At 55.2% G+C, this 25944-nt stretch overlaps 3 protein-coding genes across 5 annotated transcripts in view; 2 read left to right on the top strand and 1 right to left on the bottom strand.

Moving 5' to 3' along the window:
• Nucleotides 1-286: 286 nt before the first annotated feature.
• Lgi3 (leucine rich repeat LGI family member 3) lies at nucleotides 287-7626 on the bottom strand. Its single transcript, XM_047548057.1, has 8 exons — nucleotides 7048-7626; nucleotides 6150-6221; nucleotides 5493-5564; nucleotides 5120-5191; nucleotides 4945-5016; nucleotides 3999-4168; nucleotides 3719-3883; nucleotides 287-2458 (listed from the first exon to the last, which is right to left on the bottom strand). Exons 1-8 carry the CDS (start codon nucleotides 7251-7253, stop codon nucleotides 1641-1643), a joined length of 1647 nt encoding a protein of 548 aa, XP_047404013.1. The 5' UTR covers nucleotides 7254-7626; the 3' UTR covers nucleotides 287-1640.
• Nucleotides 7627-13038: 5412 nt separating this feature from the next.
• Nucleotides 13039-15621, top strand: Sftpc (surfactant protein C). Its single transcript, XM_047550433.1, has 6 exons — nucleotides 13039-13193; nucleotides 13833-13991; nucleotides 14317-14439; nucleotides 14677-14787; nucleotides 15118-15267; nucleotides 15462-15621. The coding sequence occupies exons 1-5, from the start codon at nucleotides 13152-13154 to the stop codon at nucleotides 15256-15258; spliced, it is 576 nt and encodes a 191-aa protein (XP_047406389.1). The 5' UTR covers nucleotides 13039-13151; the 3' UTR covers nucleotides 15259-15267; nucleotides 15462-15621.
• A 730-nt stretch (nucleotides 15622-16351) lies between these two features.
• The window catches only part of Bmp1 (bone morphogenetic protein 1), a 41431-nt gene continuing 31838 nt past the window's right edge, over nucleotides 16352-25944 (top strand). The window contains exons 1-2 of one of the 3 annotated variants that reach the window (XM_047548692.1): nucleotides 16352-16743; nucleotides 24723-24836. In XM_047548692.1, the coding sequence (XP_047404648.1) occupies nucleotides 16581-16743; nucleotides 24723-24836 (277 nt within the window). In that variant the 5' untranslated portion in view covers nucleotides 16352-16580. The remainder of the gene's footprint in view (nucleotides 16744-24722; nucleotides 24837-25944) is intronic. The other 2 variants (XM_047548694.1, XM_047548691.1) reach the window with 2 other exon arrangements.

Genomic DNA, 25944 nt, shown 5'->3' with positions numbered 1-25944 from the left:
TGACCTCTGTCAGGGGGACAGACTCAAGTCTCAGTGAGTCCCAAGCCTGTAATCTCCAGGAAGGAACATTGGCTGTGAGTCACCCCAGGTGGAAGAGATTCGTCACATTGGCCCAGCACCTGAGTGTCATCACCATGAACTCCTGACCCCAGCACCAGCTGACCTTGGGGGTCCACTTCTCTGAGGGAGGGGAGCCCAGAGGGAGAGGGTCTGGAAACCAATGCTGACTCCTGTGTGCGGCAGGGACAGGTAGCCCAGCCCTGGCTCTGTTCCCAGTGAAACACCTTGATGACATTTGAGAGCTGGCAGTGGGGTGGAACTTTTTATTTGAAGCAAGTGAATCATAGCATTGCCCCCAAGTGTCCCTGGGCATCCTGCCACAAAGAGTCCTAGCACTCTGGACACTCCCCATCTCCACCAGCCTCGCTCCTGAAGCTCTGTCCCCAGCGCACAGCAGAGGGCAGCAGAAGCCTGGCTCAGCCACCCGGGGTTGTGCCTCTGTGGAGCAGAGGGCTGCCAGGCCCCCAGGATGCTTGCTCGAAGCCACGCTCTACTCCTGGCTCTTGCACAGGTGGCTCAGGTGCTCCCAGCTGCCCTGGCGTGGTCAGCTCTTGCACTCCACAAGGACCAGTCGCAGTGCAGGACCACACTCCAAATACGGGGTGGGCCAGAGGATGGTCGGAGCCCCAGGAGGCAACAGCTACAGAGAAAAGCAGAAAGAAAACTTCCATCTGAGCCGCCTCCTGTCCCCAGGTGAGCTGGAATTCAGGGTCACAGAAGAAAACTCCGGGAAGAGTGGCAGGCGGTGCTGGGAAGAACCCAGGGGTAGGGGCCGCGGAGGTGACTACTGCTGCTGCTTATTGCTTTGGGCAGAGGGGCTTCGTCCTCAGGAGGCCACACTGGAATCACAGGCTCACCACCATTCTTGTCCTTTCCAGCCTCAAGGTGGGCACACTGGGGTGAGCAGAGGAGAAAGAGGGATGTGGGCTCCGCCGAGAAGAGTGGTGAGGAAAGAACAGAGGTGAGCCCACCGGCAGGGCGAGTCGGCACGCGCGCGCGCTCCCGGACATGTTTATATAGGAAGTGGGAGTGTGGATGGGTGTGTGTGAGTGCGTGACCAAGTGTCTGCCAGTGTCCATGTGTGCATGCAGAAGGGGCACAGCATGGGCGGGTGCACCTAGGAGAGTGACAGCTGTGGCCAGGGTTGCAACACTGAGTGGGAGCAGATAAACAAACACCTGGAGCACCTAGGGGAAGGCAAAGCAGGAGAACAAGAGGGTGTGGCTGTCCCCCTCCGCATACCCCATGCAGGAGAAAGGGGGTGTGGCCTGTGAATGGGGGAGCAACAGGTGCACAGATACTAGAGGACCTGGGTGCTGGGGTGCCTGGCATATACGCAGGTGCTCGTGCTGACGACATTGACGAGGAATGGCTCCCCTGGGCTAGTCCATGATCTGTTCCCCGGGCTCATGAGTGTGTGTGTGTGTGTGTGTGTGTGTGTGTGTGTGTGTATGTGTGTGTGTGTAAGGGCACATATGCAGGCTGGCCGCATGTGACTTCACAGGCACATGTGCTTGCTCATAGAGGCCCCTACCAGCCTCTAGCGCCACTTTAAGGACCCCGGAGGCCTGGGCACCCCTCTAGGCACTGAGATCCACCACAACGTGTCGGTACACCAGTGTTTGTCCCTTGAAGCTGGGGGCCAGGAGCAGCTGAGCATCCCCGGCAGGCATGTAGCAGAAGGCCCGAGGGGCCTGTACAGCCAGCTCCTGGAACCGCACAAACTTCTGTCGCCTCTCGTCCCACTGGTAGATCTGGGTGAAGGAGAAGTCGCTGCCCAGTGCCAGGTAGCGGCGGCCACCCACCAAGAAAGGCTGAAGGGCCAGCGAGCCACGGGAGGGCAGGGCCTGCACCTCAGAGAAGTGGGTGCCTTCCCAGCGCAGGATCTTGGAGTCACCAATGTAGCGACTGAGGCACAGGTAGCTGTCGCGGCCGGCACGAAAGTGTTTTACAGCCTGGGCATCAGGCACCTGGGTCACCTCTCCCTGGGCCACAAACTGCTTCTGGGTACGACTCCATTGGTAGATGACAGGCGCCTGGGAGCTGCTAGACACAATCAGCCGTGGCTTGCCCTCGCCGTCCACAAACTCTAGGTCAGTGTCCCGGTGCCAGGCGTGCAGGGCCTGGTGAGAGTAAAAGCCATTCTGGTTCCAACGGTAGAGGCTGGTGGCACCTGCCTTGGAGCTGTCGGCCACAGCGAAGTACCAGTCACCGTCAATACGGAAGGCCTCTAGGTCATTGGGCTTGCGCACTCGCTGGGGATCAATGTCCTGCAGCTTGGTGAAACGTGTGGTGTTGGGATCCCAGTGGTAAATGTAAGAGCCACCAAACAGCTGGGCCACCACCACGTACAGCTGGCTGTCCACCACCATTGGCTTGCAGTGCACAGCTGAGGGGGCTGTCGGGACAGAGGCAAGTGAGACCAGGCAGGACCAGGTGGACCCCGCAGCTCCCGCCCCGTCTTGCTCATCAGGGAGGATCAGTCCCCACAGCCTGCTGCTCCACCCGCACTGGCGTCATCCACCCGGGGCTCAGGGCTCCCTAACTTCTGACTGTTCACAGCCAATCATCAGCTTTAGTATCACCCTTTCTCCACCCTTACCCTCAAGGTTCAAATACAAGCCAACACTGAGCCCAAAATAGGTGTCCCTAGATATTGATCGATTATTTAACCACATGTCAATCGCTGGATTTTTACTGTGTGTGATCACTTGCACTGAGCATGAACACGTATTACCTCCGTTAATCACACAGAAAAGGACCCATCATTTTGCCCATTTTACATAGAAAAAAAAAAAAAAAAAAAAAACCCTGAGACTCAGAGAGAGAAAGTGACTTGCCCAAACTACCGCACTGGCAAGTGGTCAGCAGGGAGGGTGAGAAACCCTAGGCTCACCAAAAGGCCCCCTTGATGTTTGGATAGTGGTGCGTGAAAGCACATTCTCCCATCTTTGGAAGGGCTCTTATAGGCAAGGATGAATGCCCTTGTGTGCTGTACGCACACCCAGCTCTGTCCGAGCCCTTCTCAGGCGCAAAGCACGTGAGGCCACACAAAGCTCACCTGGTATGGGACCCCTCATCCCTACCTGGCCATCGCTGCTTCATCCCTCTCCTCCTCATCCGGACCCCACCTTTCCCCTGAAGAAGCTGACGCAGGGGCTCAGACACACGTGCACTCACACACAAAGCTGTTGCACACCATCTTGACTTTGTCCACGGGGTTGCCCTTCCCCCTGCCACCACACCCTTCCCTCCCTTCTTTTCCTCCTAAGTTTCTCTCAGTCTTCAGTCTTAGCTCCAACTCTGGCTCCAAAGCTGAGCTCAACAGCCACGCCTGTCAACTCCACATTTCCCTCTGACTGTCCTCTCCATCCTTCAAGAGGTGGCTTAGGGGCTGGGAATAGAGCGCAGCGGTAGAGTGCTTGCCTAATAGACGTGAGGCTGTGGGGTCCGTCCCCAGTCCCCAGCTTGGACATCCCCTCCATAAGGCTTTCTTGATCGCACAGAGTATTGTGTTTGAATCTTCCTCTTAGCATCTGCCTCCTGCACAGATGTCACCTGTTGGAGACCTTGTCTCATCTGTCCCTCTACCTCAGTGGAGTTTCCTTCCCCGAGAGCCTACGGCCACGTTCCCCCAGCCTGGGCCAGGCACAGGTACCTGGGATTCTGTCATAGTCTCGGAGCTGCCTTTCCACATAATCCCACTTTAGGATGGTGCAGGCACTGGCGCCTGGCTGGGCCAGAGCCAAATAGAGGTCGCTGGAGTAAAGGAAGGGCTCAGCTGACACTGCTGGGAAGGACAGGGTCTGGTAGAGCACAAAATCTGCAGGGACAAGAGGCAGGAGGAGCTCAACACCAGAGGAAGAAGGAAGTGGCCACTGGGTGGGCGTTGCGGGGTGGGGTGGAGGCTCAGGTGGGGCCAGGGCACCGCCTCCTACCCGTGGTGATGCAGTCAAATTCCCGTAGAGGCAGGTCCTGCACCTTGTGCTCCTGGAAGCGGGGTGGACTGGCGCAGTAGATGGGCGCCACGGTGGTGTTGGTATGCGCCAGCCACTCCACCAGCCACTTCACCTTGCAGTCGCAATTCAGTGCGTTGCCCCGCAGGTCCCTGGATGGCGAGGGCAGGGCAGGAGAGCACAGAGGGGACAGGCTCTGAGCTGCTCTGCCTACCCTGCCCTGTGGGCTTCAGAAGCAGGCCTTGTCAAGGCTCCCTCCGTGGGGTTGTCACATGCTGCTTTGCACCAGGTAGAGAGGGGGGTTTCCCTGGGTGGCTGCAGCCCTGTGAGCACAGGCTTGGCTGGAGGAGTGTGGGTGGAGGCAGCCTCCACTGTCCTCCTTGGCCAGGTGCCATTTGCCGTGGACAACCTGCACAGCTGTCTGTCCCCTTTTCTGTTCCTCCAACCCACCCACCATCCAGGGCTTTTATTCTCTTGTATAAATAATGACAAATGAGTGTGGCTAGGCTACAGGACCCTAATGTAGACTCAAACCAAACAGACATTTTCAAAGCACATTTTTGGGCACTTGGGATGTAGCTCAGTGGTAGAAGCATATGCCTAGCATGCATGAGGCCCTGGGTGTAATTCCCAGTACTGAAACACACACACACACACACACACACACACACACACACACACCGTTTTTTGAAACATACACACGGAGTATCTCGTGTGTGTTTTGTAAAGGTCCACAGGTGACTTGAGGAACCCCAATTTGGAAGGCTACTGTCTACATCGAACTCAGCCTCACCTTCTCAACCCCCAGAACCCAAGCCCTCCCAGCCTCTCAAGACCTTGTGATCACCCCCATTCTAACTCCCACGCCACTCTCTCCAGGGATGCTCCCTCTAGAGCCTCCTCAGAAGAGGCTGGAGTTGTGCCTTACAAGTCACTCAGGATGTCCAGGGGCCGAAAGATGTCTCTGGGCAGCGTCTGCAGGTTATTGTTGGCCAGTGAACTGCAAGAGAAGCCTCTGGGTCACCTGAAAATAATGACAGAGGCCAAAGGCCAGAGGAGATGCAGGGCTTTGGTCAGTGTGCATATGCATGTGGGGTACTCACAGGTGTGTCAAGGACTTGAGGCCCCTGAAGGTAAACTTGGATAGCGCCCAGATGTCATTATTCTCAATGAAACTGGAGAAAACGAGAAATTGCTCAGCTGGCAATCAGGATTCCAGAGCCCCCCGGCAGTGATTTCCCTCCTAACCCAGATCCCAGCCAAGACAGGCGTCCACTGAGTAGTGTCACTAAGCCTGTAGGGACAGGGCATCAGGTTGAGTGGTACCGGCAGAGGCATGGAAACAACTCTCTGCTCAGGAAGCCGAGGGCTTTTCCCTCCCCGCCACCAGTCTTCTTGTTCCACCTCCCCTGCAGCCCACCCAGCCTGGGCTCCCTCCTTCCTTCTACTTTCCCATCACCCCTTCCTCCCACACACAGGTACTGCAGGTGTGACAGTCCCGTGAAGGCGTTGTCTCCAATCAGCGTAAACTTGTTGGAGTTGAGTAACCTGGGGAGACAAAGGTGGAATCAGAGCTTGCAAGGGCGCGCCTGCTGCCCTAGCCCTGTGTCTCAGCCCCAGGCTTCCCCGCAAGGTCTGGTTGCCCGCGCCCATACCTCAGCCCCTAGCAGAGGACCCCTGAGTCGCCTGTTCTGATGCCAGAAGCTCCCAGGGTCCCATTTACTCCTAAAAATGGCAGGGGCAGAGTTCTCCTGCCAAGCTGACTCCCGGGTTGCCCTCATGGCGTCTCCTCACCCTCACCCCAGCGAGCTCCAGCCCCTGATGGACAGCTCTTCTGCCTTTGCTCCCTTTCAGTTTCAGGCTCTTTCTTCAAACCTCAATCCCTGTCTCTAACATGATGAGCCCGTGTCCACTCAGGCATCGGTTCAAGCTATTTCACCCCAGTCCTTTCCACCTGCTGCTGTGACTCATGACCCCAGACTGCTCCACCTTTTGTGACCTATCCTGAAGGAGCAGAAGGACACCTACATCCTCATCTCCAAAGGTTGCACCACCCACTCTCCCTCACCCCAGCCCAGCATCTGTCCCCTTCTCCCATGCCCCACCCGCCCTTCCACAAGGCCCCATCCATACAAGAACTGTAGCAGGGGCAGGTGGGAGAAGGCTCCATCCTGAATCTCTGAGAAGGCGGCATTCACGAGGGTCCTGTAGGGGACACTTAAGTCACTACTGTGGGGAGTCTGCAGGGTCTATGGAGGTAGACTGAGCAGTAACTTCTGTTCTCATCAGCCTCGCCCCCACCTCGAATCTGTCCTTCCCTTTACCTCCCAAACTCACTGCCTTCCTTCAGCACTCTCCTCCCCCACTGCCTTCAGGAGCACCAGTGGCCCTAGGTTCACCTTGGTTCTCCGCCAAGAAAGGTTCCATTACCTGCACCATCCTCATCATCCAAACACCCACAGTGCTGGTGCTGTTGAGGGATGGGGTGTTGTGGTGGGGGAGGGGCCTGGCATCCTGCTCTCAAGGACTGGCAGCTTCTCTAGTCCCACAGGCAAGGGTGGGGGAGCCTTGGGGCTAGTTGCTGCAAGTGAGGCTTGCCCAGCTGGGTGCAGAGCAGCTGGCCTAGTGGCATGCCAGGGTACCCCAGGGCAAGCTCCCTTGTCATCCCTCCCCCGCTGCCATCCCTCCCCGCCTTTCTGCCTTTGGTATAACACCACAGTCAGGGGCCTCTGTGCTCTTGTAAATATGCACTCCACCAAGTCTAAAGCCCTGCACACAGTAGGTCTCCCTGCTGCTGCTGCTGGTGATGATTCACCCTTGACCATAAACTCCTGCTTTCTGGAGACTGAGGCTGCATGACTTCAGAGCTGTGTGCAGCTGGGGCCTAGAAGACCCAGCCCTGAGGACCCCTGGGGTCCTCCTGGTCTTTACAGTCTGAAGAGCAAAGCAGGGTTTCTCCCATCCACTCCCAGAGAAGTGGTCCTTGCCCTCCTGCTCCCATCCCCACCCTCAAGGCCAGGTGGACACTCACAGGGAGATGACCTCGGAGGGCAGGTTCCTGGGCACTGCCTTAGAGTCCACACAGAAGGCGGTGTCCCTGGTGCAGGAGCAGCTGGGTGGGCAGGGGGGCGTCTTGGGGGGCCTCTTGGCACTGACTTGCAACATTAGGCAGAAACCCAGCGTGGACAGCGCCAGCAGCCCCGGCCCAGGGCCCCGCCTGGCCCGCAGCCCCGCCATGCCGCCTGCAGGTTCTCCCTCCAGCCACCCGCCCTCCCGCGCCCCACCTCTCCCTGCAGGCTGTGCCACCCGCGCAGGCTGTCACCTCTGAGCTACCGCAGCTCCGGCCGCCTGCCCACTAGGCGCAGCGGACTCCTGCCCTGGGGCGCCGGCTGCGGTCCCCTCCCCTGCTCGCTCCCGCGATCCGCCTCGGGAGCGCTGCGCGGAACCTGGAGCCGCAACCGAGGGCTGCCGGGGCTGGGTGGATGCGGACTGCGGCGGGTGGCGGGGGCGCGCGCGGGGGCGGAGCGGGGAGGCCTGAGCCTGGGAGCGGCGGAAAGAAGGAGTGGTTGCACCCGGCCGCGGTGTGCCCTATAGGGCTCTTTGCGGCGATCTGCCTGTGTGTCTGGTCCCCGGTCTCTGTGTGTGAGTGCATGTGTGTGAGAATACACGCGCATCCGTGCACTGGGGAGACTGTGCACATCCGTCTCGGCCCGGGGCGCATGGATCCATGTGCCTCTGTGTATCTGCATGTGCGTTTTAGCTGTGAGGGCACATAGAGTTTAGGAGCATGTCATAAATGACACACGTACATCTGGGTCGGCATGACAGATTAGAAGCTTAAGGATGCTCGTATATGTTATCATGTCCCCTCCCTCCCCCAGCCCCCGCCACTAAATATAATGTGTCTTTGGGCTGCAAAGGGAAATGTAGCCACGGAAGCTGGAGTGGCAACGTGTGGAATTCTGGAACATTTCTCACTGCACAGCCACAGCCGGTAGGAGCTGGGAAGTGCCCTGGATATGTTCCCGTCTAGCCCTTTGTTTCACAAGGGAGGAAACTGAGGCTTGGAAAGCGGCCAAGCTCCATATCTCTACTGTGTGCTGTGTGCTGAGCATAATCCTCTGTCCTCTTGAGAGAGGCGATGCTGACTCCTTTTTACAAATGAGACAAGTGTGGTTCCAGGGCCAGGAGTCCAACTTCAAAGTTGACAGCAGTCCTTTACGGCATGGATCTTCAAAGGATGGCTCTGCGACCACTGGTCCTTGAGAACATTTCACGGAGCATTGAGATCAAGATACTTCTCCTGGCCTCCTATGGTGGCACATGCCTGTAATCCCAGCAGACTCCAGAGGCTGAGGCAGGAGGATTCCAAGTTTGACGCCAGCCTCAGTAACTTAGCGAGGCCCTGTCTCAAAATAAAACATAAAAAGACTGGGGATGTGGCTCCAAAAACAAAACAATAACAACAACAACAACAAAAAAAACCTACTAAATAAACAACAACAACAACAACAAAAACTTTTCTTAATAAGACGACATTGTTTGCCTTTTTCACTTCCACGCTCCCATAAGGAGTACCCTGGAATTTTCCAGAGGTTACATGATGTGTCTTCTATTAAGCCCTAAATTAAGGAGATTTGCAAAAAATGCAAAACGGTGATACTTTTCTAATGTTTTGGCAAAAAAATAGTTATTTTCATTTAGAAATGTGCGTGATTCACTATAACATATAATAGGTTTGTCATTACTACTTTAAATAAGTGTTTTTAAATTCCTCAGCAAATACCAATATAGCAGACCTCGATTGATTTAGCTTACATAAAACAAAAGCTCTTTGGGGTCCTTGGTACTTTTTGAGAATATCAAGGGATCCTGAAACTAAAAAAATTGAGAACTGCTGCTCTATACCATGACATCTCCAGGGAGGACAGGGGCACTGTCCCAAGAGCTCATAGGTATAGGGCAAGAGAAACCTGGAAGTCAGAGCTGGGCTTCTTGTCGTGTGCTCTGTCCTCTGTCCACATCAGTGGAGGACTGAGACTGCCGGTCCCCAGCTGAACCCAACCTCGGCCTGTCCGGGTGGGTTTTTCTGCTCTGAGCTGAAGTCCACTCAGGAATGCCCCTGCCCCTTGATACCCACTTGCCACAGTGTCCAGCCGTCTGTGCTGCCGTCCCCATGCTAGCCTGAGGGAAGCAATGGGGGTGGGGAGCGTGGCTGGGGCAGCTGGGCAATGATCCCCACCCGTCCCTGGCACAGCTCTGCCCAGCACACAAAGGGCAGAGTGAATCTTGTCCCAACCCGTGCAGCTGAGGAGCTGGGAGGAGGAGACGGAGAGGCACACACAAAAGGGTGCCACCATGGGGTTCTCCACCACCCAGAGCTCTCAGAGGGCAACCCAGAGACAGACGCAAGGAGGAGTCTGGGTCCTGTGCTAGCCAGTGAGGGGTGTCCCGGGGATGAAGCCCGTGATGATAACAATGACGACTGGACTTTACACCAGCAAAGTCGCTGGAGCTCTCCAACAGCCTAGGTAGAGAAGACAGGCAGTGGTAGTCCCATTTCACAGATGAACAAATGAAGACCCAGAAAAGCATAATGACTCACTCTGAGTCCCAGAGCTGCCAGTGGAAGCACTGAGCCCGCCGCCTATCAAAGGAAAGCACTCTGGGCCACCCAGCCAGAGGCCGCTCCTCTGGTGACGGTCTTATGGCTGCTTGTAATTGCATATGGCTATGTGCTTGCTTCTTGTCCTGTGGCAGAGTCACAGAAGCACCAGGAGAGCGTGTTTCTTTTCTGTCCAGGGTGCAGCCTGGTTGGAAAGACAGGGCAAACAAAAGCTCCAGTGTGAACCCCGGTTGGTACCAGTGGTAGATGAAGGTGAAGCAGGGAGGTGAGAGGATTTCAGAGGAGGCACAGCAAGGTCACAGAGCAGGAGCTTTGGCTCTTGACCTTTTGGGGTGGGTGGCATTCAGAGAGAAAAACGGTTTAAGCACAGGCCTAGAAGACAGATGTCGGTCTGGGGGTCTAGGTTGAGGGCTATGGGTGACCAGCTAAAAGTCCTCCCTCCTTCCTCCTCCCAGGAGCACAGACCGCTACCAAGTGGTGTCAGCATCTGAACTTCATTTATGAAACTTGACAGCACCCTTTCCCAGCCCCCAAAGACAAGTTATTTGGTTTAATTTTTATTTCTTAAAGCAATGAAACTTTGAGAACGACAGCCTGCCGCAGACACTGAGGACCTGGGAGAGAACTGGGGTCTCTTCCTAGCACCGCTCACAGCACCTGCTCAGAGCAGTCCCCATCACTGGATACTGCGGCCCCCTGAGATGCCCACAGGGACCCCGCGATGCCTGCAGTTCTCCTTGGCTTTCCTGCTGGCCTGGCCAACTGCCCACCTGGCTCAGGCCCAGTGCGTGTGAGTCAGCCATCAATCCCAAGGTTGTCAGGACAACGGAGGGTGGGAGAGCAAGCCTGGGGGGCGACGGGATGGGCACTGCAGGCGAGCTGTCTCCTACATCTGGCACCTGCACACAGCTGAGGCCAAGCAGAGAGGAGGACACTTGCTTCCCCTCCCTCTCCCTCCCACACCTCTCCACCTCCTCCACCTATCCTAGGACACTCATCTGCTGGACGCTTAGGCAAATATTTAAAGGGGCAGTTGGGGGGGTGGGAGGAGTGTGGTAGGAACAAACATTTCCTTCCCTCTTTTCTCCCCTGAGCAACTCAGGGGTTCTCAGCTCACATGCCATGCTGTTGAACAACCTTGAGCGGAGGCCCTCCAGCTGGAGAGGGTTCCTTTGGGGACAGTGGAGCCTGCCAGGGCTGAAGAGTAGGGGGCCAACTCCTGATCAAAGGACAGGGACAAGGTGTGAGGGAGCCTGGAACTGGGTGACATCTTAGAGTTAAAGTACAGCTGGTTCTCTGTATCCATGGGTTTCACATCTGCCAATTCAACCAAGAGTAGATGGAAAGTATTTGGGGGAAAAACACACTGTCCGGGCTGAACATGTACAGATTTTTTTTCCTTGTTATTATTCCATAAGTAATACAATATAACTACTATTTACATATCATTTACATTGTATTAAGTATAAGTCATCTATAAATGATTTAAAGTATATGGGAGGCCATCTGTAATCCCAGCAGCTAAGGGAGACTGAGGCCAGAGGATGGCAAGTTCAAAGCCAACCTCAGCAATTTAGTGAGACCCTAAGCGACTTAGTGAGACCTGTCTGTAAATAATATATCAAAAGGGGCTGGGAGTGTTGCTCAGTGGTTAAACCACAGTTCAATCCCCAGTACCAAAATGTTAATTAATTAATTAGAAAATAAAGTACACAGGAGGATGTACATAGGTCACAAGCAAATACTAGATACCATAAGGGACTTGAGCATCTATGTATTCAGTATCCATGGGGGGAGAGTCCTGGAATTCATCCGCAGGGATAAGGAGGGACAGCTGTATAGGAGGACAAGGGAGTCAGGCCAAGAGAAGGAGGTGTGGGGCTCTAGTCATACATTCATGAAGGTTTATAGGTGAAAGGACTTTTGAGACCACATGGCCCAGCAAGTGAAGGGGAGTCCAAGAGAAAGGGTGTGGCCAACTCCAAGTTATTGATAGATTTCACTGAGTACGTTAAACAGAGATGGGTAAGAGTAAGGGAGAGGGGAGGGATGTATGGAAAGTGAATGGGTTTGGGTGCATTCAGGGCACATTTAGTTTTGTTGGTTTGGTGCTGGGGATTGAACCCAGGGTTGCTTTACTACTGAGTCACATCCCCTGCTCTTTTTATTTTTTATTTTGAGACAGTCTTGCTAAACTCCTGAGAGCCTCACTAAGTTGGTGAGGCTGAGCTCTAACCTGAGAGCCTCCAGTATCAACCTCCCCATTTGCTGGGATCACAGGCACACACCACCCTACCTGGCTCTGTTTTGTTTTGTTTTGGTACAAGAGATTGAACCCAGGGGCGCTTAACCACTGAGCGCATTCCCAGCCCGTTTTTAATATCTTATTTTGAAAGAAGGTCTCACTAAGTTGCTTAGGGTCTCACTAAATTGCTGAGGCTGGCTTTGAACTCATGTTCCTCCTGCCTCAGCCTCCCTAGCCACTGGGATTACAGACGTGTGTCATTGTGCCCAGCTGGCTATTTTTTGTTTGTTTGCTTGTTTGTTTTTTGAGATGGGATCTTGCTATGTTGCCCAGGCTGATTTCCAATTCCTGGGCTCAGGGGATCCTTCTGCCCCAACCTCCCAAGCAGCTGAGACTACAGGAGTGTGCCACATTGCTGGGCAGATGGGCATCCAAGGATATAAAAGGAGTTCAGAAGGACAGGGGATAAGAAGGCTGGCAGTGTGGGCTGATCCAAGGACAAAAGTTTGGGACCACACCCAGCCCTGTGCAAGGAGGTCCTGGCCTAGGAAAGCAGCGTCAGGCATGGAATCTGTCATCAGAAGCCTCTGGCTTACAGACCAGCCCAGAGCAAAGAATGAAACACCCACCCTGACTAAGAGTTTCCCACCAGCGGGGACAGAATCTCCAGAATTAGGAAAAGAATGACTGGGGGCCAGTCTGAGGTTAGTGCAGGATGAGTGGGAGGTGGGACGCAAGGCAAGCAGCACTCGGGCCTCTGAGAAGTGCACATTGACGGACCTTCACAGAGACCCTCGGGGTCTCCAGCACCACCTCCTCTGCCCCCTTTCTGGAGCCCATCCCTATGCTTGGGGAAATTCTGTTGGGATGGTCAGAACCACAGCTGGGGAGAAGTTCACCCCGGCAGCAGAAAGGAGGAAGCACAGGGCTGCAGGGCAGGTAGCCAGCAAGAAAGGCAGACGTGCCAGGAAGACACCCACGGCGAGAGGCGCAGGTGGCCTGCGGGCAAGTTTGCTCAGCTCACCAGGTTTGCTCTTGCTGGAGTCAAGAGGACTCATGCGCCAGGGCTAAGGGCCCTTGGGGGCTCTTGCAGCTGGCTTATCAGGACCTTGGCTCTGAAGGGCCAGGAACAAACAGGCTTCAAAGCCAAGGGCTTGGCTAGCAAACAGGGGACCCGATCCTTCAACTCTGTCCCCTCTCCCTGTGGGACGCATATAAGACCCTGGTCACACCTGCAAGATGAGGAGAGGAGGTCTGCAGCAAGATGGATGCGGGCAGCAAGGAGGTCTTGATGGAGAGCCCACCGGTGAGTGTGGTCAGCTCTGTGTGCGTGTGTGCGTGTGCACACAAGTGTACTGGATCCTGCCTCCTCCATCCTCCCTGGGTCTGTTTCTTCATTCGGGTTCATTCAATCAACTAGCCTAGGACTGTGCTGTTAGGTCTGGGACACCAAGACCCCTGGCACAGGGCCCCTGGGCAGAGAGACATGGAAGCCCATAATTCTGACAAAAAGTGGCTGGGAGCCACCATGGGGGTCGGTTAATGAAAAGGGCTCTAGAGAGCACTGAGAAAGAGCCACTAAGTACTCGGGAGGTCACAGGAGGGAGCCGTGGCAGAAAGAAGCAGCAGCATGGATAAAGGCCTGGAGGTGCAAAAGCCTGGATCATTGGGAAACAGGTGCCACCACTGGGGTTCAGGAGGGTCTAGAGGGAACAGCAGGGGATGACTGGTGAACCAGGCTCTCTTGGGTCCCTCCTAACCCAGGCTTGTTGGAGTGCTGGCCACCTCATCCCAGCAGGCTCCTCTGACCTCGGCCCTCCTCTGCAAATCCATAGCACTGGCTATCCGGCCCTGAGAGGGTGTGGGAATGTGTCCAGTTTGTGCAGGGAAAGGAGGGGACATCCTCATGACCTCATGCTTATTTCCCTGCCTGCCATCTTGTCAGGACTACTCGGCAGCCCCCCAGGGCCGGTTCCGCATCCCCTGCTGTCCGGTGCATCTCAAACGCCTTCTCATTGTGGTGGTGGTGGTGGTCCTTGTCGTCGTGGTGATCGTAGGGGCCCTGCTCATGGGTCTCCACATGAGCCAGAAACACACCGAGATGGTGAGCAGGCCCGGGATGGGGTGAGCAGTGGGCACAGGGCATGTCAGGGGGCCGTGTGGGCTGGGCAGATAGGAAACCATCAAGGGGAGTGGTGGGGAGCAGGCGAGGACAGAGACAGGAATGGGGTGGCACCCGACTAGCCTTTTCCAACAGGCTGCTGTCCTACAGGGTGACAGCCAGTTCCCTCTAGCACCTGGTTCTGCTCACCTACCCTGAGCTCTCAGGAGAGAAGGAATTGCTTTTGAGTAAAGGAGCCAGAGGATGGGCAAGGGCACTGAAGGGCTGAGAGGGGAAAGAGGAATTCATGGCACACTATAACCACCAGGTCCTTGAGATGAGCATCGGGGCACCAGAAGCCCAGCAACGCCTGGCCCTCAGTGAGCATGCGGGTGCCACTGCCACCTTCTCCATCGGCTCCACTGGCATCATCGTGTACGACTACCAGCGGGTGGGTGTGCCAACCTGGGGAACCGATGACAAGGCTTTGCTAGAGCCAACCAGCTGTGCTACTTCACTGCACCCAACTCTCCATCTCCCTTAGCCCTTTGCCTCCCCTGGGGTGCCTGAATCCCAGACTCCAATGTGACTTCCCAAATGCAGTCTAGAATGAGCTGGCTGAAGACCAGGGTTAGGGAGCCAGCAAGGCAGGGACTTTCCCAAATGACCTCCAGCATTCCATGCCCAGCTCCTGACTGCCTATAAGCCAGCCCCAGGAACCTACTGCTACATCATGAAGATGGCTCCAGATAGCATCCCCAGTCTCGAGGCTCTCACTAGAAAAGTCCAGAACCTACAGGTAGGTGTATCAGTGAACGGAGTGGTCTCCCTCCCTCCTGACATCGTGGGGAAGAGCATTTAAGATGACAGCTATTTGTCACCTGTGAAGCACTGCTTCTCTTGGGCTGCCAGGTGAGTGCCCCTTTATACCCTCAACCAGCACCAGCTTCCCTACTGTTCTTAGCTGCCCACTGTCCGGGCACTGGCCTCAGCTGAATCCACATACTCCCTGTGGGCTTCTGACTTCTGGCACAGGGAGGCTGCCCGACATGCCTGGGGTACCCCAATAAGGGCTGCAGGGTGAGAAAGAAACTCAGTTTTCAGACTCTAAAGCAGGTGCTCTTTTCAGGCCAAACCTGCAGCGTCTAACTCCAAGTTGGGCCAGGAAGAGGGGCACAAGGGAGGCTCTGAATCCTCAAGAGGAGACCTGACCTTCCTGGGCCTAGTTGTGAGCACCCTGTGTGGAGAGGTGCCTCTCTACTACATCTAGGACTCCCAGGTGAGCAACTGCAGCTGCCAGGGCACTGAGCCGAAGCAGGAAGGTCTTGGGCCATGCAGCTGATCAGGCACTGGGATGCCCTGAAGCCAGTGGTCTAGGGAGCTGGGGGGAGGGAAGGCTCACAAGACACAGGCTTGGGCACCCCAGACAGGGGCTCTCTCCCTCACATGATAAACAACACTCTTGCTTCACAGGATCTGTGGGAGTGAACCAGGCAGGAAAGATCTTCCAGCAAAGGGTCTTTTGCCTGCTGCGGGCAGAAGCTGCTCCAGTCCACACCCCAGGGACAGGCCCTGGAGAAATGGAAGCGGTGGGAGAGGGTGGGAGGGGAGGGGGCAGAGGAGAGGTGGCTCCTCTGGGCCAGGGGATTCCTGCCACAAAAGAATAAAGCAACCTGAATGAAAAACAAAGGGTCCAACCTGTACCTTCTGACACCTTCTAAGTCCAGAGTGCTGGGGCCGGCTCGGGGATGGGGCGGGCCTTGGGGGAACAGTCGGGGTTTTGCAGTGTCTCCACTGTCCCAAGAGTGTTGGGATTCAGTCCATCCCGGGTTGGGGAGAGGGGACAGTGGGGAGGGGACCCAGGAGCCATCCACGGGCGTGAGGCGCCCTCCAGTGGTGTGTCGGACGGAGGGGCAGAGACAGAGACGGCGAGAGAGACAGAAAGAGAGGGCGAGCTGGGAGAGAGCGAGGGTCGGAGGGAGGGAGAGACGAGAGATGCCGGCCGGGACCACGGTCGCAGCCCCAGGGACAGAGGCAGAGGCGGCGGCAGAGTCCTGACAGCGTGTCCCGCGGCCGGGAGGGGCTCGGGCCGGCGGCCGCGGGGCAAGTCGCCGCTAGGGGGCCCCGGGCGGGAGCGGCCGCCGGCCGGGCACCCCGGGCGCCGGCGCCCCCTCCCCGGCCCCGGGCCCGGCCCCGCGCCCCTCCCGGGCGGGCGGCGCGGCTCCTCGCCCTCCCCGCCCCGGCTGGCGCGCTTCCCGGCCGGGCCGAGCACAGTCCCGGCCCCGAGGGGGGCCGAGCTCGGGCGAAAACCCGCCCTCCAGCAGCTCATTTCCCTAGGCGGGGGGCGGGGGGCGGGCGGGAGAGAAAGGGAGCAGCGCAGGGAAGGGCGAGGGAGCGCGGGGCGCAGGGCGAGCGCGAGCCCGGCGAGCGGGGGGCGGGAGACAGGAAGCGGGAAGGGAAGAGGTAGGCAGCGCGGGGGGAGCGAGGAGCGGGCGGCCAGCCGCCGGGGAGCGCCTCCCCCTCGCCGCCAGAGCTCGGTTCCCCGCCGCCGCTCCCGCGTCCGGGTGCGACCCGCCGCCGCCGCCCGCCAGCATGCCCGGCGTGGCCCGCCCGCCGCTGCCGCTGCCGCTCCGGCTGCTGCTGCTGCTGCTGCTCCCGCGCCCCGGCCGGCCGCTGGACTTGGCCGACTACACCTACGACCTGGGAGAGGAGGACGCCCCGGAGCCCCTCAACTACAAAGACCCCTGCAAGGCGGGTAAGCGCCCCCCAGCCCCCCGCGGCCGGCCGGGGCGCGCGGTGCCGGGCGCGGGCAGGCCGGGCCGAGTAGCGTTTGGGGTTGGGGGAGGACAGTCCAGTGTGGGAAGCCGGGAGCTGCCTGGTTGGCAATGCAGTGGGGAACAAAAGAACGAGGGAGAGAGGGAGGGGGAAGTTTGGGGGACTTTTAGGACCGAAGTTTTGCTGCTGTTGGTGGACGGCGCCACCGCTGCCTCTTGCCCTGCCAGAGGATTCCTGGGGAAATCTCCCTGGGTCCGAGAGGATCCCGCGACCAGGGAGGCTTTTCCTTCTGCAGGAAACTTTTCTGGCCAAACTCCTTGTGTGTGTGTGTGTGTGTGTGTGTGTGTGTGTGTGTGTACGAGTGTGTGTGTGGTGTGAGTGTGAGTGCGCGCGCGCGCGTTCTTCTCCCTTCTCCCCCATCCCTCCAGCTCTGCGGAACACTGCTGTTTGCCAGCCTGTCTGTCCCTCTCCCCCGCCCTGGGGCTGCACATCTGTCTAGGTTAGTGCTCGGAAGCCTGCAGCTCCAAGGAATAGGTCTCCCAGCCACCACCCCTGTCCAAGGGGAAGAGAAGTTTTCCCTGGGATCCCATGGGATCTTGCTCCTAGCCTGTGGTCCTAAGCAGCAGCAATAGCTTTCTGGGACTCAGAAGACAGCTGTCAAAGTCAGAGAAGGAGGGGATATACCTGTGCCCCTGTGTGCTAGAAGGGCCCTGCCAAGGCCAAGATGGGATGGAAAAGGGGACACACAAAGAGAACTCAGATATTCTGCATCAGCCCTCTTACCCCACAGACACCAGAAGCTAATTAGCTGAGGTCAGGGCCCAGAGAGAGAGCAAGAGAGCAAGAGAGCAAGAGCAAGAGGGAGAGAGAGAGAGAGAGAGAGAGAGCGAGAGAGTAAGAGAGTACATTGTCCAGGAGGACCCTCTGTAACCCCTTCACTATTTCTGGGACCTGAAGAGTCCCGCCCCTGGAGTGACCAGATGGCCCAGCACTCAGGCCATTGGCCTGATGGAATGACCCTGAACAGGCTGCCTGGAATGCTCAGGGGATGAGATATCAGAACCTTTCCTCGATTTCTGCCTCTGACTTCAGCCTGTCTCTAAATAGCCAGGGCCAGGGTCATGGTTCCTAGAACTGTAAACAAGGTGATGAGTGGGTGCAGGCCCTGGGAATCCCGGTCGGGCCCTCTCCTTGCCCTCCCCCTCCTCACTTTGGGTGGAATGGGAGACCCTTCTTCCTCCTTATCTGCTGGGCTGTGGGCAAGCTGGGAAGTGAGCTGTCATCTTTCCTGCTGGGCACATGGGGTGAACAGGAGGCAGAGTGGATAGGGCATGGGGTCAGGAGGCAACCTGAGCTAGTTTTCAATCCTGGACTCATTAGCCATCCCTCTTGGGAAAAGTAACCATCATCTCTGAACTTTGGTGTTCTCACCTGTAAAATGGGACCATTATTATATCTCTCCATAGAGCTGGTGGTAAAGACTAAATCTGAGAACATATTAGCCATTACCACATAGTAAACATGAAAATGTTGGCTTTCTAACCCCCTGGGTTCTGTGCCTCTGATTCTCACTTCATTTTTTTTTTTTTAAAGGGGAAATGAGCTTGGTTTTTAGGGAAAAATAATGTCTCCCTGACCACATCCTTCTCCATTCAATGTTTTACATTTCTGCATTCACTAATGCCTAATATGTCCCAGGCCTGATGTTGTGGGAGGTACAGAGAGATGCCAGATAGGCCCTGCCTTCAAAGGGCTTATAGTCCAGCAGGGACTGAGAGCTCTCAGGCACAAGTGTGTGAAGTGCCATGCTGGAGGGTAGGAGGCCCCTCCACCCCTCTTAGCCCTGATGGCAAGGACTTCAAAGTGATTGGAGTGGGCTGGGAAGGTCTGTGGACTCTTCATAGAGAAGGGGAGGGGGAGGCCTCAAAAATGGATAGGAAGCCATGCTGATGTTGGAAATGGGAGTGATTTGGGGAACAGCAAGAGGCTGAGGCTGTATCCTCAGTCTCAGATTTCATACTAGGGTGGGGCTGGCTGAGTTGGAACTTCAAACAAGGGCTCTGGAGAAAGTTCTCCAACAGGGTGAATTGAGGCTGGTGGGGAGCTGGGCCAGGCCTGGGGGTGGCCGAGAGGGCCCGAGAGCCTGACAGGGCCAAGCTTCAAGGTCAGATCAGGCCTCCCTCTTGGGTGTGACTGATGCTCAAGTCCCATGGCCCACCCCTGGAGGAAAATTGGATTCTAGTTCCTAAACACAGACACACACACACACACACACACACACACACACACACACCTCAGTTGAGCCTGGCCTGCCACCCCTGAACTGTGGGTCCCTGGGCTGCCCTCTCTGTGCCGTCTTCTCCTGCCTGGCCTTATTTCTTAACCCTTCTGCATCCAGGGGTCTAAGATGCAGAGGCCACTGTGGCAGGCACCGGTCTCTTTCCTTGGAATGTGGCTGGTGGCCCTGCTTACCTCGGCTTGCTCAGCCCTCCCCAGCTTTCTCCTCCTTCGCTTCCTCCACTTGCACTGTGGACCAGCCATGAGAGTCCCTTTGACTCCCCCTGGCTTACCTATGATCCTCAGGTTGCCCTGAGGATAACCAGGCCCTGTCATTTGAAGTCGCTTGGACAGTTACTGTCTGAGTTACGGTTACTATTGCAGTAAGGGCAAAATTAAGGCCCTTGGTACCCTGGAGAAGTTCCTGGACCTTCTGTGCAGGAACAGCACAGCAGGCAGGAAACCAGACTGGTCTGCTGGTGTGCTCAGAGCTGTTTCCCCAAACCCGCTCTCTGGCCCTTGCTCAGGGAGATTCGAGGCAGCCCTGACCTCTTGCATACTGGGATGCCAGACAACAAAGGGGTCTGATTTCCAACATTGCCAGTGACCCTCAGGGCTCTGGGAGAGAACTGGAGACAGGAATTGGGGCACAGTTGATACCACAAGCAGAGAGGTCCATGGGCCTGACCCTGAGCCAAGGAGGCCCTTGCTTCCACCCTGACCTTAGCTGGCAGCTTGGAGTCTGTGGGCAGCAGCTCCCCGGCACTCCCACCACCTTGCCCTGGTGGCCTTGTGGCCCAGGTGTGGACTTCAGGTTGCCTTGGGGGTAGGGTATAGGCCATGAGCATAGCTTCTTCTGTCAGTAGACCACATCCCGCTTTCCAGACACACTGAGTCACCCACCCACCTAAGCCCCTGCTCCCTGAGTCACCATGTCTTTTAGGTGCCCCAAGGGAAGAGGAAGACTGTCTCCCTGGGTCCTGGATGGAGGGGGCTGGTGAGATTCCTCAGGAAGAAGGCATTCCTAAGAATTCAGACTCCAGAGGTTTAGGGAGAAAATATTGGGGAAGGGGAAGAGGAGAGGGATGCAATGGGCCACTTCCCAGCCACTGTGGACCTCCTGTGGAAGGATATTCATATTGAAGAGGCTCAACTAATCTTGCCTGCTCCCCTCTCTATGCAGTGTGCACCCCCATCCATTTCTAGGCACCCCTTCTCCTTGGGGGAGTGTGGCCTGTGAATGGAGTACACACCTGCAGTTATTTGAATATTTGAAAACTTCAGAACTTAGAGAACTGGCTGATGTTTGTGCATATTTGTGTCGTTTGCAAGTGGATGCACAGTTAAGTTCATTTGCACGATTGCCCCCCCAGACCCCTGTGTAGAAGCCTGCCCTGCACAAATGGCTTTGACACTCCACCACACCAGCCAGGCTTTTCTTCCTGTCTCCTCAAAAGAGGCAGCCTTGCCAGGCACAGTGGTGCGTGCCTATAATCACAGCCGCTCAACTTGGGAGGCTGAGACAGGAGGATCACAAGTTCAAAGCCAGCCTCAGCAATGGCGAGGTGCTAAGCAACTCAGTGAGACTCTGTCTCTATATAAAATACAAAATAGGGCTGGGGATGTGGCTCAGTGGTTAAGTGTCCCTGAGTTCGATCCCGGGTACCCCACTCCCCCCACAAAAAAGAAGAGGCAGCCTTACTGTGCCCTGGGTATGGGGATTTGGAATGCAGAGCTGACCTAGGGACAAAGATCCTGCCCAGGTCCAGGCTCATGGTTGTGGCTGTCTCCCTCTTTCCTGTTCCTGGCCTGGCTATGGAGAGCTACAAGTGCTCCTGTCTGTTTTACAGCCAGAAAACAAAACAAAAACTTTTGATCTGTTTGAAAACAATTAATATCCTGACCCTGACCCCTGGGCTTCCTTTGGGTCAGGAGGGGCATCCTGGACTCTCTGGCCTCCAGATTCCCTAGCTTCCCCAGGTTGGGATCCCAAATGGGTAGGCTCTCAGGCCTGGCTCTTGGCCTCTGGCTCTCCTGCCACCCCACCCCTACTCCCACCCCCACTCGGTTCCCACGCATTCTTCAGCCATGACATCCCCACCACAGGGCGCCTGCTCCCAACTAAGCACCACAGCTGGGCCCTGTTCCTCCTTCTACTTGCCCTACCCTGGGTCCACACTGCCCTGGTTCCATATGCCAGCAAGCTTCTGTGACTCCTCTCCGAAAGTTTCCCTCAATTGGGGTGCATGTGTTAGGGACCTGTATGCCCAGGGAAGGTATAAAGCTGACCTTGAGCTTCTGGGATTGACTTTGGGGTGGTATTGACCAGTTAGTAGATGCTTCCTGTGTTCTAGATTCTGTTGTAGGGGCCTCATTGCATGGCTTAGTTCCTGCACACAGGATTCTATCATTAGCCCCATTTTGTAGAGAATATTGAGTTTTAAAAGAATTTTCATGACTTGTTAGCTAGAATTAGTGAGCTGGAAGTCAAAGACAGATCCAACTCAAGGACCTTGCTCTTTACAGACAAAGCAAAGACAATCTAAAAGTCTAACTATCTGAGTTCACTTGCCTTCTGTATCCATGGGTTCCACATCCATGGATTCAGCCAGCCTTGGATCAAAAATATTTGGGGAAAAAATTGTGTCTGTACTGAACATGTACAGACTTTTTCTTGTTATTATCCCTTAAATAATACCTGACAACTACTTACATAGTATTTACATTGTTAGGTATTACAAGTCATCTCTAGATGACTGATTTGAAGTACACAGGAGGCTGTGGGTAGGTCCTGTGCAAATACTACTGCGTTGTATATAAGGGACTTGAGCATCGGCAGGTTCTAGTATCTGTAGGATCCTGGACCGATCCCCTGAGGAGACTGAGGGGTGACTGTGTATGGTGATGCCTGTGGAGATGGTGTGGAAATCTGGAGGTGTGTGCAAAGGTGCAAGGTGTGCAAAATTGTGGGGATATTCATGTGGTACATGCATACCTGTGTGACATTGGCACATAGGAATCCACTGCATCTTCCTGGTCCTTATGGGACTGTCCATCCCATATCCTTCCTGAGGCCACTCTTGGATGTCAGCTGAGAAGCATCTTCTGTTGCTAAGTCAAGGTCACAGAGGAAGGCTCTTAGGTGAGAGAAACCTTCTCAGGGGCTGGGAGAGATCTGGACCAGTTGTAGGCTGATGTCCTCTCAGACCCAAGGTTCTGATCCTGCAGCCAGGAAGGTGGACTGGCATCCAGCCACAGGTTTATCTCTGAGTGTTTGCAATGAGACACTCCTGGGCAAAAGCTGGGCTGGATTGCAACTTGCTGGGCGTGTTGAGGGTGGGCCAGGATAAAATGAACGCATTAGTGTGAAAGCACACGTCATTTCAACATTTACATAAGGTGTCATTATCGCCACTGTTACTGGCTTAATGAGTTCAGAGCGTGCCGCTGGTTTGTGTGTGTTGGAGCTTGTGCCTGTGTGTTTTTTTAGGACTATCTGTGAGTCTGCATTTTTTGGTGGATGTATATTTCTAGGGGGCGTCTATTTTTGTGTATTTACAGTATGGGTTCTAGGGAGGTAATGAACTTGAGTATAGCGATCACTGGACTGGGGATAGGGAGGCTTGTTATAAATCTAGCCTCTCCAGCAACTAGCAGTGAGGTCTCAGTTAATCGGCTCCCTTCTGGGCCTCAGTTTCCCTCACTGTAAAATGGGTGATAGGCTAGATGACTGCGAAAGTCATTCCCGCATTCTGTCGAGCCGCGTCTCAGTGTGTGTGTGTCTTGAGCGTGTTTTTGCATGTCAGAATACTGGCACGGTATTTCATTCATTCAAAAAACATCACTTGAGTGCTTTCCACCTGAAAGCCCACTGGTGGGCACCACTTGCATTGCAGGGATCTGTGTCTGACCTTGGTGGCTCTGCATTTGACAGCATGGGTGTGGATGTCACCCTGTGTCCACAGGAACACAGACCACATGTGTCTGATTCTGCGTGTGATGAAGTAATTGTATTTGTGTCCACCCAGTGGGGCCAGCTGGGGAGGAGAGACCTGTGTGTCAGGCCTCAAGGTTAAAACAATTTGTGTAATGCTGACCGCGTGGCCTGTGCAGCCCTCTGCCGGGATGAGAAGCAGATGTCACCATGGGCGGGGCTGCAGGGAAGCTGCTCCGGTTGCACCTCCAACTCAGCACCCCCTGCTTCAGCCCAGCCCTCCTGAAGCTCATAGCTGGGCTCCTTCAAAGTGGCCAGTTGTGTGGCTTCTGCTTCCTCTTGCTCCCGACTTCTCAAAAAGAAGATAGGCAGCTCAGCCCATCTCTCCAGAAACATCTCTCCCCAGTGCCAGAAATTGAAATGGCCTGTTTGGGAGTGTCTCTTCCCCTGGGGCCTTTCTTCTCCTGAGAGGGGACTGAGACTAGGAATCACTTGAGAACTGTTGACCCTTTCTCACCAGCTGGCAAACTCCCAGTGTGTCGACCTGCCCCAAGTCTTATTGCATTGTATTATGACTTTATTTGATCAAAATGGCATCTGCTGTGTGAACACCACATGCTCCGCACAGTGCCAAAGTTATGGGCCCACAGATAGACTGCACTAGTCAGCTTTCTGATACTCTAACAAAATAGTCAAGATAATTGACTTAGAAAGAAAATAGGTTAATTTGGTTCATGATTCTCAAGTTTCTAGTGTTAGATGGTGGTGGACATTGTTGACTTCTGATTAGGCAGCAGCACATCATGGCAGAAGAATGTGGCAGAGCAAAACTGCTCACCTCGTCAGCTAGGAGGCGAGGAGAAGAGGAAGGAACAGTCCATAGTCCCCTTTAAAGGCACACTCCTAATGACCTAATGGCCTCCCTTAAGGCCCCACCCTTAAAGGTCCACATCACCTCCCAGTAGCACCTCCCTGGGTACCAGCCTTTCACACAGGGACATCTGGGGCAGGGGGACACTTATACAAACCATGGTATGGACACTACCATCCTGCCCCACTGTATTTTCTCCCAAGCACTTGTACTCCAGGCGGCAATGAACTGTCTGGAATTCTCCAAGTCAGTAGCTAGTCACTTATGTATTGTAGAAGGTGGAGTCCACAGGAGCAGGGACCTCTTCTGTCCTGCTAGTCATTAGCTAGTGCCTGACCCGGGTGCTAAGAATTGCTGAAGAATGAAGGGATCTGTGACGCACTGTGTCCTTGGGGAGCTCACAGCCTGGTAGTGGTTGGGTATCAGATTTGCCAGGATTTTATTGTATTGTTTTATTTTTTGTGGTGCTGGGTGTCAAACCCAGGGCCTCATGCATGCTAGGCAGGCACATTACCACTGACCTACGTCCCCAGCCCTTTTCTTTTTAAAATTTTTTTAGAGATAGGGTGTCGCCCTGTTGCCCAGGCATCCTCCAAACCCCTGGGCTTAAGTGATCCTTCTGCCTTATGCAACCATGGTGTGTACTCTCCTGCCCTGCTTTTGCTGGGATTTTAGCTAAAAACTGACCATGATCTCACAGCAGATTCTAGAAGCTGATCCCTCACTGTCCTTCTTTTTCTCCCTCCAATGGCATGTAAGCGTCAGAGTTGTTGTGGGGACCAAGTGGGCATGCCCGCAGGGTCAGAGATGTCAGCAAGCTGCACCCAGTCCCAGGTAAGAGACTAACTCAGCCCCTGATCTCTTCTTTTTTCTTTAGTTGCCTTTCTTGGAGACATTGCCCTGGACGAGGAGGACTTGAGGGCCTTCCAGGTGCAGCGGGCTGCGGATCTCAGGCTGCGTACAGCCCGTAGGTCATCCATCAAAACAGCAGGTACACTGGGGACAGGCTGGTCCTCTGCGTCCCAGAAATGGGTTCCAAACTTGGGGAAACAAGGAACCCCCTGTTCCCAGCCAGGGCCTTCCAGTTCAGAGGCCTTGAACTTGAACCCAGTGCATGGGTTTATCTTCCTTTGGAATATCTTTATCCGTCCCACAGAGAAGTAGGAAGTGTGGAAGGCAAGAATCCACAGCCTTTCTGCTCAAAGCTTATAAAGTACTTTCAGAGATGTGGTCTAATTTGACTGTCCCCAACCACCTTCAGAGGTGTCTGTGAGGTCAACTCCTGGTTTAAACTCATAGAGGTAAAGTGACTTGCCCAAGATCACACAGCTTGTTTGTGGAAAGACTGGGACTAGAACCCATCCTTCTCCCTCCAAATCTGAGCTGCTGTGCCAAACACCATAATCTCCTGGGCCTGCCGGTCCCACTGTCCCTCTGGGTCCCATCTTGGGAGCTTTCTTCATGACTCTTTCCTGACTGTCTCCGAGACAGGTGGTACACCTCTGTTTTCGGTGCTCTTGCTGCTCTGGTCCTAGTTTTTAGTATCTCACTCTGCCACATGGGAATTGCTTCCATGTCTCATCTCCCTAGCTGGTCCTAAAGTGCTTCAAGGTCAGGGTTCCTTCTTTTCCCTGGTGACCCAAGCCCCTAACAACTTCCCTGGCACTTGTGTGTGGAGAGGGGGAATGGAGGAATGAGGACCTGGGCTGGGCTGGCTCTTCCCAGACTTCTTACTGTTCTACAGAGGGGCAGAGGCTTGTCACTGCTGTGCAGATGCCTGGGGCGGGTCCTGACACCCCACAGGAATTCTGCTGCTCAGGGGTGGGGACGCCTCCCAGGGGTCTGCCAGACTGTCATCCTGTCCAGCAGGAGGGAGGCTCTTGTGGGCAACCTGGAAGTAAAGGTCAGCTACCTCAGAAGGCAGCTAGCATCAGAGAGTGACCTGGTGGCCTGGTGACAAGTGAGGCTTACATGGCCTTAGTGCAGACTGGTAAGCATGGCACAGGGGAAGCCACACAAAGCCAACTCACCAGGTCACTTTGGGCAAAGCTTTGGCTTTAGTTTCCTCATCTGTCAGATGTAGGTAATGGCACTTGCCC

Source organism: Sciurus carolinensis, chromosome 4, assembly GCF_902686445.1.
Source record: "Sciurus carolinensis chromosome 4, mSciCar1.2, whole genome shotgun sequence".
NCBI classification, from domain to species: domain Eukaryota; kingdom Metazoa; phylum Chordata; class Mammalia; order Rodentia; family Sciuridae; genus Sciurus; species Sciurus carolinensis.
This window is presented reverse-complemented; position numbering and strand designations above follow the sequence as displayed.

Coding starts and splice junctions, on each gene's coding strand:
- Lgi3 (XM_047548057.1), bottom strand. CDS start 7,253: ATGGCGGGGCTGCGGGCCAGGCGGGGCCCTGGGCCGGGGCTGCTGGCG. Junction 5,192..5,492: donor CTGTCACACCTGCAGTACCT/GTGTGTGGGAGG, acceptor CGTTTTCTCCAG/TTTCATTGAGAATAATGACA. Junction 3,884..3,998: donor ATTTGACTGCATCACCACGG/GTAGGAGGCGGT, acceptor TTGTCCCTGCAG/ATTTTGTGCTCTACCAGACC.
- Sftpc (XM_047550433.1), top strand. CDS start 13,152: ATGGATGCGGGCAGCAAGGAGGTCTTGATGGAGAGCCCACCG. Junction 13,992..14,316: donor GCCAGAAACACACCGAGATG/GTGAGCAGGCCC, acceptor TATAACCACCAG/GTCCTTGAGATGAGCATCGG. Junction 14,440..14,676: donor TCGTGTACGACTACCAGCGG/GTGGGTGTGCCA, acceptor TTCCATGCCCAG/CTCCTGACTGCCTATAAGCC.